General features: G+C 55.3%; 1 protein-coding gene across 2 annotated transcripts in view; it reads left to right on the forward strand.

Moving 5' to 3' along the window:
• Window positions 1–1,339: 1,339 nt before the first annotated feature.
• TERT (telomerase reverse transcriptase) overlaps window positions 1,340–8,969 on the forward strand; it is a 45,202-nt gene continuing 37,572 nt past the window's right edge. For both annotated transcript variants that reach the window (XM_006872379.1, XM_006872380.1), the window contains exons 1-6: window positions 1,340–1,558; window positions 1,669–2,959; window positions 4,892–5,087; window positions 6,283–6,463; window positions 7,421–7,600; window positions 8,561–8,719. In XM_006872379.1, the coding sequence (XP_006872441.1) occupies window positions 1,340–1,558; window positions 1,669–2,959; window positions 4,892–5,087; window positions 6,283–6,463; window positions 7,421–7,600; window positions 8,561–8,719 (2,226 nt within the window). The remainder of the gene's footprint in view (window positions 1,559–1,668; window positions 2,960–4,891; window positions 5,088–6,282; window positions 6,464–7,420; window positions 7,601–8,560; window positions 8,720–8,969) is intronic.

The raw sequence follows: 8,969 nt of genomic DNA on the forward strand, positions 1-8,969 counted from the left end.
GAGTAGAACTGCCCCATTGGGTTTCCAAGGCTGTGATGGGGTCCTAGTGTGGATAAGTACTGGACTTCTATCTGAAAGGTCAGTGGTTCAAACCCCCTACCTGCTTCTCAGAAACCCTGTGCTGTTGTTGATTCATGTTGTTGCTGTTAAGTGACACTGAATGGGTTCATAGCGACCACGTATAGGGTTTCCAAAGAGCAGCTGGTGGATATGAACCACCAATCGCATGGTTAGCAGTCCAGTGCTATCCTATAGTGTCACACTAGGATTCTATGGGTCACTATGAGTCGGAACTGACTCAAGGGCACTTAACAACAGCAATTATCTTTAGGAAGCTGGTTGCCACATATTCTTCTCATGGAGTGACTGACCTCCAATGACCAATTTTTCTGTTAGCAGCTGAGTGCTTAATCACTGCGCTACCAGGAATTCTCAAAAGAAGCCTAAGGAAATACGGCCAAGGGTGAGCGTGGCTAGGACTCAAGGAGACAGAAACCCCTGAGAAAGTACTGCACACTGAGGGGAAGGCTAGCCAGTCCCCCTACCAAGACAGCATTCTGGAAGCATCCATGTGACTGTCAAGGCGTCTCTACCCCATAGTCAGAGTTGATCTCGTGGTTGTGACGTTTGCAGATGGTTGTCACATTCGCTGATGCTGGTGGACAGGAATGCTCCTTCCTGGTCTCTCTCCACCTGAACCCCACAGCTGTCTGCTCGGTCCACTCACAAGGTCCTCTCCCCTAGCGGATGCAGAACACACCAATTTCCCAAGGACACTAGCCCCAGCCTGTCCCACCCTCGGCTAGCCGCAGGGCCAGGACCCCTCTTGCCAGTGGGGCCCTCGTTGCTACCCCTGGCCCAGTCAGCGGCCTTGGAGACCGGTGTTGCGGCCCCCCCTATGGGAAGTTGCGGCCCGGGCCACCCGGAGCATCCAGATATTCGTGGGCACCTCGGCGCAAACAGCGGTGAGTACGGTCATTCAGCCACCTCTCCGCTAGACAACCCCGTTCTTTCACTGCGCCCCAAGCCACCTCCCAGATGCGAAGCTCTGGGAATAGAACCCTTCTTTTTCCTAGACTCCACCTCCATGCCACGAACCCCGCCTCCATTCCACTAACCCCGCCTCTGCGCCCTTCCTCCGCAGAGCCGGACCCAGAAGGCTCCTCTTCCTCCTCTTGGACTCCGCCCCTCCCCGTCCCCTCCCCTCGGACTCTGTTCTCCCGCCCCGCCCCAAGTCCCGCCCCTTTGCGGCGCGCGCCGGGTTTGATCCTTTATGTCGGGTCCCGCCGCCGGGATATGGGAGCACGTGGGGCACCCCCCCGCCCTAGCCCCCTCTGGGATGCTGCGCGCGCCCCGCTGCCGGGCCGTACGTGCCCTATTGCGCAGCCGCTATCGCGAAGTGCTGCCACTGGCAACCTTTGCGGGGCGCCTGGGGGCCGAGGGCCGGCGGCTGGTACGGGACGGGGACCCGGAGGCCTTCCGCCTGCTGGTGGCCCAGTGCTTGGTGTGCGTGCCCTGGGGTGCCCCACCTCCTCCCGCCGCCCCTTCCTTCCGCCAGGTGGGCCCACGGGGAACTGGGCGGGTGGGTTTCTACGCCCCAGGGTCCTGTCGGGGAACCACGCGGGCCGGGCGCTACACTGCAGCTCAGGCGGCCTCCTCTTCTCTCAGGTGTCCTGTCTGAAGGAGTTGGTGGCCCGGGTCCTGCAGCGGCTCTGCGAGCGCGGCGTCAGGAACGTGCTGTCCTTTGGCTTCGCGCTGCTGGACGAGGCCTGTGGCGAGCCTCCCATAGCCTTCACGACCAGCGTGCGCAGCTACCTGCCCAACACGGTCACTGACTCGCTGCGCGGTAGCCGTGCCTGGGGACTGTTGTTGCAGCGCTTGGGTGACGACGTGCTGGGCCACCTGCTGGCGCGCTGCGCGCTCTACCTGCTGGTGGCCCCCAGTTGTGCCTACCAGGTGTGCGGCTCGCCGCTCTACGAGCTCTGCGCGCGGGCTGCTGATGGGTGGGAGCCCGGTCCAGGGCCAGGCCGGGGGACCCTGCGCAGAACCGCAGGGGGCATCAGGCGGCGTCACCCAAGTCCGGACTGTACTGGCGAGCAGCAACCATTGGCCAAGAGGCCTAGGTGCGGCCCAGACTTGAAGCCAGGGCAGACACCCCAGTCTCGGGTCGAAGAGAAGGCGTCCTGTGCCCCCCTGGGTGGGACATGTGGGCAGAGTGATAGCGATTCCCACACGATGACATCTGGCCAGAGAAACACCGCAGAAGTCATGTCTTCGTGGGGTGAACTTTCCGGAACTCATCTTTCCAACACGGTGAGGACCGGGGTGCATAGGCCCCGCCCCTCATCCATCAAGTTACTGCCATCACGGCGACCCCAGATCTACGTAGAGACAAAGCGCTTCCTCTATTGCCCTGGGAACAAGGAGCAGTTGCCCAGAGCCTTTCCCCTCAGCTCCCTGCAGGCCAGTCTGAACGGGGCTCGCAGTCTCCTGGAGACCATCTTCCTGGGCACCACGCGGGCAGGGAGGAGGACGCCACCCCGGCGCCTGCCACCGCGCTACTGGCGGATGCGTCCTTTGTTCCAGGAGCTCCTGGGGAACCATGCGCGGTGCCCCTATGGTGCGCTCCTGAGGATGCACTGCCCAAGGCGGGGCTCTGCCACTGCCACTCCTGCGAGATCCCGAGGGGCAGGAATTGGGACCCTGGACCAGGACGCTGGCCAGCATGTGGTCCAGCTGCTCCGCCAGCACAGCAGCCCCTGGCAGGTGTACATGTTTGTGAGGGCCTGCCTTCACCGACTGGTGCCCGCGGGCCTCTGGGGTTCCAGCCACAACAAGTGCCGCTTCCTCAGGAACGTGAAGAAGTTGGTCTCCCTGGGGAAACACGCCAAGCTTTCGCTCCAGGAGCTGATGTGGAAGATGAAAGTGCAGGACTGTGAGTGGCTGAGGCGGAGCCCAGGTGAGGAGGTGCACACAGGTGAGGAGACGTTAGGTACACTCAGGTGAGGAGAGGCACCCAGGTGAGGAGGGGTGAGGTACTCCCAAGTAAGGAGATGCACCCAAACGAGGAGACGCACCCAGGTGAGGAGAGGTGAGGTGCATCTAGGTGGGGAGACATGAGGTACACTCAGGTGAGGAGATGTACCCAGGTGAGGAGACGCACTCAGGTAAAGAGATGTGAGGTGCACCCAAGTGAGGAGACGCACCCAGGTGAGGAGAGGTGAGGTGCACCCAGGTGAGGAGAAGCACCCAGGTGAGGAGAAGCACCCAGGTGAGGAGAGGTGAGGTGCATACAGGTGAGGAGATGCATCCAGGTGAGGAAAGGTGAGGTGCACACAGGTGAGGAGATGCACCCAGGTGAGGAGCGTTGAGAAGGAGGTGAGGAGGTGCACAAGTGAGAAGAAGTGAACAGGTGCACTCACGTCAGGATGTGCACCCAGGACTCCTTTGTTTGACAAGGGCACCATTCAGAAAGGATTAGAACTGGAACCCACCCCCTTCCAGTGACTTAACTGCTAACAGTTCCAAAGAAAGATCCTGTTTCTCTAAAGAGGTCACACTTACAGGTACAGGGGTTAGGGCTTCAACATGTCTTTTGGAATACGCCATTACATCTGTAATATTGTGTTTCGGCTTTCTCCATTCCACTTACAAAGTAGAAGTATTGTACCAGGCCACCAGTGCCCAATAGAAATAGTCAGGGATGTGCTTAGAAATTTCTAGTAGCCACATTTAGAAAGTGAGAATAAAAGGAAATTCGTCTAGGAATTTCAGGTGGAACCTGTGAGATCTGAAACTCGCTGTGACTGCCTTGTTTTTCAGGGTCTGGCAAGCTTTCCACCTTTGACCTGGCATAGTGTTGACCATTTTTCTTTGGTTCTCTATGAGTGGGAAATGTTGGAGAATCCTGCTCTGACAGGCACAGGTTTGCACAGGTTCTGATTTTTATAGGTTTTATTGTAGTTGTTCAGTTGGTTCCGACTCATAGCGACCCTGAGTAGGGTTTCCGAGGAGTGGCTAGTGAACTTGAACAGCTGACCTTGAGGCTCAAGCCAACCTTGCAGTCCACGTTAATCCACACCCAGTAAATGAACAGCAGCCTCATTTTAGTGTGGAATTAGTGGAAGTGTTATAGTATGATGCTTTCTCCTTCTATGCTGAATGTCAGAGATGGATGTGTAGGTGACATGCACTTCTCTGGTGGAACCACACATATTGAGTGGCCAGTGACTATAGTGCTGGACAGTGTGGATCTTGAGGGAAGGATACTAGGGGAAGAAAGATCCCAGCCTCATACATTACATGGAGACTTTTTTATAATGACAAAACAAAGACAGTCATTCCAGAGGAGGGAAACCAACCATAGCTTGCACAGAAGCCAAAGGGAGTCTTCCGACTCAGTGCCATGGGGCTAATTATACACGATCGGAAACCAAGGAAATCATCACAAGATCACGATTGGTGGCAGATGGATTCATCACTGTTGAAGGTGGCTTACAGAAATGGGGACAGGACCATAATTGCCGATTAGAAGGTCATAGGATCAGTCCTGACGCTTTGACCACCTGAATCATTGTCACCAGGACCCCAACTTTTAACTTAAATTAGCTAGGATGCTGCTACTTACCGTGCATCATTAAGGACATGGCCAGGCAAGTTTCCTGGTTCTTTGTAAGCAGTGGCCCTCCTGATCTTGTCTAAACGTAGCATTTGGGAAGTAATAGAGCTCAGATGGAACCTGAATTTACTCCAAGACTCAAAATAAAGTTCAGGCTCTCATGTAGACTGCAGCCTTCCACAAACTAAGTACTTTAGAATGTAAGTTCTGACCCAGGGCTGAGGTCTCTGCACCCTGGGGTGGGACTGGGTTTCTAGTGTGGTCTTGTTTCAGGGGATCATGCTGTTCCGGCTGCAGAGCATTGTTTGAGAGAGGAGATCTTGACCAAGTTCCTGCTCTGGCTGATGGACACGTACGTGGTTGGGCTGCTCAGAGCCTTCTTCTATGTTACTGAGACTATGTTTCAGAAGAACAAACTTTTCTTTTTCCGGAAGAGTGTCTGGAACCAATTGCAAAGCATTGGAATCAGGTATTTCTAATCAGGGCTCAACGTGAGCAGAAAGGAAATGTTGGCTGTGTTTCGTAATGTCTGTGGAGCAGAGCACTGAATTGTACCCCACAGTGGACCAGTGCACCCCGTCTGTTTTGTGGGGGCTGGGCAGTGCTGTGTGCCGGGATCCAGGAGACCCCAGGTCGAGTCCTGGCTGAACTGAACCCTCTCAACTGAGCTGTTATTTCCTTATCCATGAAATTAGATGTGCATAGATGGTCTCCGGTCTCAATCTTCTCTGAAATCAAAGTAGTTTATATTACAGTGAAATAACAGGCCCAGAAAACCACGTATTTTTTTCTGCTTCCATTTTGTTGAATCTTGTAAATATGGTTCGAGTTCTCCTTTGTTGTTTGTTGTTGTTATGTGCCGTGGAGTCGGTTCCGACCCATAGTGACCCTGTACAGGGTTTCTAAGGCTGTAAATCTTTACGGGAGCAGAAAGCCTCATATTTCTCCCACGGAACAGCTGGTAGTTTCGAACTGCTGACCTTGTGGTTCGCAGACCGATTCGTAACCACTATGCTACCAGAGCTCCTTTCGAGTTCTCCTTTAATTCACACAAAATAAGTGGAACTCAGGTCATTAGAAGGGGTTCCTAGCCAGCACACGTGGTTTGTGTTTGACTACTAACCTAAAGATTGACAGTTCAGACCCACCGAATGGTGGCATGGAAAATGGCCTGGGAATCTACTCCCATAAGATGACAGCCAAGAAAACCCTATGGCTCAGTTCTCAGTCTAGCACTTTGGGTTGATAAGAGTCAGAATTGACTTGAAGGCAGGCGTTTGGTTGTTTTGTTTTATTTGGAGGTCTTAGATGATAAAGTCTTAGCTATTTGTCTTTGTATTTATTGAAGGAAATGGAAGAGAATGTCTCCAGGAATCTTGAGGGTCCCTGTGGGTAGTGGCTCCCCGAGGGTCTGTGGTGGTCCTGGGTTCTGTAGATAGTGTCACCCTGAAGGGTTTGTGATTGCCTTGGGCTCCCTGCCTGTGGGGGGAGGCTCCCCCAGGGTCTCTGACTGCCCTGAGCTCCCTGTGGGGGGGTGGTCCCCCAGGGTCTTGGTGGGTATGTTTCCCAGCTCTCCGACTGTCTGTCTGCTGTGTGTTCTGGCCATCTGTCTGCTGTGTGTTCCGACCTGGGCCTCGTGCTGAGAGAGATGCTCTGTGTTTCAGACAACACTTCAACAAAGTGCGCTTGCGAGAACTGTCTGAAGCGGACATCCGGCGACGCCAGGAAGCCAAGCCCTCTCTCCTGGCCTCCAAACTGCGCTTCGTCCCCAAGCCCCAGGGCCTTCGGCCGATTGTGAACATGGACTATGTCCTAGGAGCCAGAACCTTCCGCCGAGAAAAGAAGGTGACTGATTTTTAAACAGAAGGTGGTTTGGCCTCCTGGTGGGGGTGATCCAGATGAGGTGCCGCGGGATGGACCCACTGTTGCCCCAGCAATGGTGGAGGACAGTGAGGGGTGGCTCCTAGGCTCCCCAGGCAATACCACCAGGCACTGAGGACCTCGGTCAGAAGTTGGCCCTGCTCTGGGACCCTGGCCTCCTCTGCCCCTGTGCCCTGGGATTCTGTTGAAACAGTGTGCCGTATGACCCCGGTACTCGGGGACTCCATTGAAGACTAGTGAGCTCTTGGTACCCTGTCTCTCGGTGACCCCGCTGTAGTGCACTGCTCGCTGCAGACTTGGGAGCTGGGGACATAGCACAGGTGACCTCTGTGGTCATGTCCCCATGACTGGGAGTCTGTGACCTCAGTCTCGCTGCCTCACAGGCTGCTCCGACCCTTCCTCAGTGTCACTGCTTGCTGAGGGAGGTGGTACGGTTGGTGACACCCACAGCCAAGTGCAGGGACTGGTGAGGGCGAGCTGGGTCTGATCTGGTGGACTCAGGGTTTGAAACTGAACCGGGGTGTGGTCTCCTTGAGGGCCAGCATGTACTCTTGACTCTACTATGAAGGCCCTGGGGACAAGTGGGGAGGACAAGGGTCTTGTGTGGGACTGGTAGGGTTTTTTTCTGACAGATTTCCCTGGGATCACTCGAGGGTCCTATGGCACCCAGGAGCGCCTGGTAGATTAGACTGGGTGGGTGGTTTTGATCTCTGCATTTCTGGAATCTTTGGAGTTTGGAGGTAAAGCTGGTTGTGGGGAGGCAGAAGGAGAGGGCTAAGAGTTGGGGTCCTCAGGCAACCTCAGAATGTCTTCCTGCCCTTGCAGTCCTTAATGGGGGCTGTCTGAACTGAGGGCCCCTTTCTGGGCTTTGGGGACACTGTTCTGAACTACATTCCTTGTTTTGGGTCCTCCGGGCTTCAGGCTCAGCATTGCACCTCGCAAATGAAGACCCTGTTCAGCGTGCTCAATTATGAGCGGACCCTGCGGCCAGGGCTGCTGGGAGCCTCCATGCTCGGGATTGATGATGTGTACAAAGCCTGGCGGGCCTTCGTGCAGCGGGTGCGGGCCGGGGACCCTGGGTCCCAGCTCTACTTTGTCAAGGTGAGTCTTCCCCTGGCGTTTCCGGGGTGTCTGCTGAGTGGCTGCCTGGTGAAGTCACATCACTGGTTTGGGCAGGGAGATCTGCCATGTGTTTCGCCTGGTGATAATATGGCCCCTATTGGGCCTCCGGTCTTTGAGTTAACAGCCAGGACTTCCAGTTGCGTGTGGGCAGTGGCAGCTTAGTGGTAGAATTCTCGCCTAACATGCTGGAAATTGGGTTCCAATCCCAGCCAGTGCACTTATATACAGCCACCACCCATTTGTCTGCTGTGGAGGCTTGTATGTTGCTACGATGTTGAACAGAGCTTCTGACCCACATGAAGTAGGAAGAAAGGCCTGGTGATATCCTTCTGAAAGTCAGCCACTCAGGACCCCATGGATCGCAACAATCTGCTCCACAGCCGATCAAGGCCTGTGTTTCCTTCCATCATGTGTGGGGTCACCTTGAGTTGGGGTGGTTGAATGACAGCTGATGACAACAGACCTTGCATGTAGGCATTCCCAAGAGCGGAGTAGGTGGGCATGGGGTGACTTGGACTTTGACCTGGTCCCACCTGGATTCACAGCCGCATGGCCACTTGGGGTGGTAGTGACTTCATATACACCTGCCTGCTGTCAGGGTGCGTTGCTCAGAAGTGGGGCCTGGCGTCCATTCCACTCCAGCAGTGTGCTGCTGATTAGGGGAAGGATTTGCAAATACTGCCTGCTCGTGGTTCCGAGAGGGGCAGGAGGCTGGTTCCCTGTTCATCAATCCTCTGCTCAGAGAGAGGGACACAGATGGGTTCCTTCTCTCTCAGTCCTCAGTCTGGAGGGTGTGGGGCTCAGATGGGGTTTGCTGCAGGGAGCTGGACTCTCTGAAGCTCTGTGAGCCCGCCAACCCCTCAGTGGCCGTGAGGGGAGAGGGGCACAGGTGAGATGCTGTAAGGCAACTGCTCACAGGTACTTCGTCTTGTCTTGCAGGTCGATGTGACGGGGGCTTATGACACCATTCCTCACAACAAGCTGGTGGAAGTGGTTGCCAATGTCATTAAGCCCCAAGAGAATGTGTATTGTGTCAGACGCTACGCTATAGTACAGAAAACAGCGCAGGGCTACATTCGGAAATCCTTCAAAAGACACGTAAGACCTGCAGTGGGGGTGTCCGTGTAGGGCGGTATCCATGTGGGGGTGTGTCTGTGTTTGGGTGTGTCTGTGTGTGGGTGTCTGGTAGGGGTGTGTCTGTGGTGTGGGTGTGTCTGTGTGTGTGGGTGTCTGTGGTATGTGGGCGTCTGGTGTGTGGGTGTCTGGTGTGGGCGTCTTTGGTGTGAGCGTGTCTGCGGTGTGGGCATCTGATGTAGGTGTCTGTGGTGTGTGGGTGTCTGTGGTGTGG

This window comes from Chrysochloris asiatica, unplaced genomic scaffold (assembly GCF_000296735.1).
Source record: "Chrysochloris asiatica unplaced genomic scaffold, ChrAsi1.0 scaffold00195, whole genome shotgun sequence".
Taxonomy (NCBI): Eukaryota; Metazoa; Chordata; class Mammalia; order Afrosoricida; family Chrysochloridae; genus Chrysochloris; species Chrysochloris asiatica.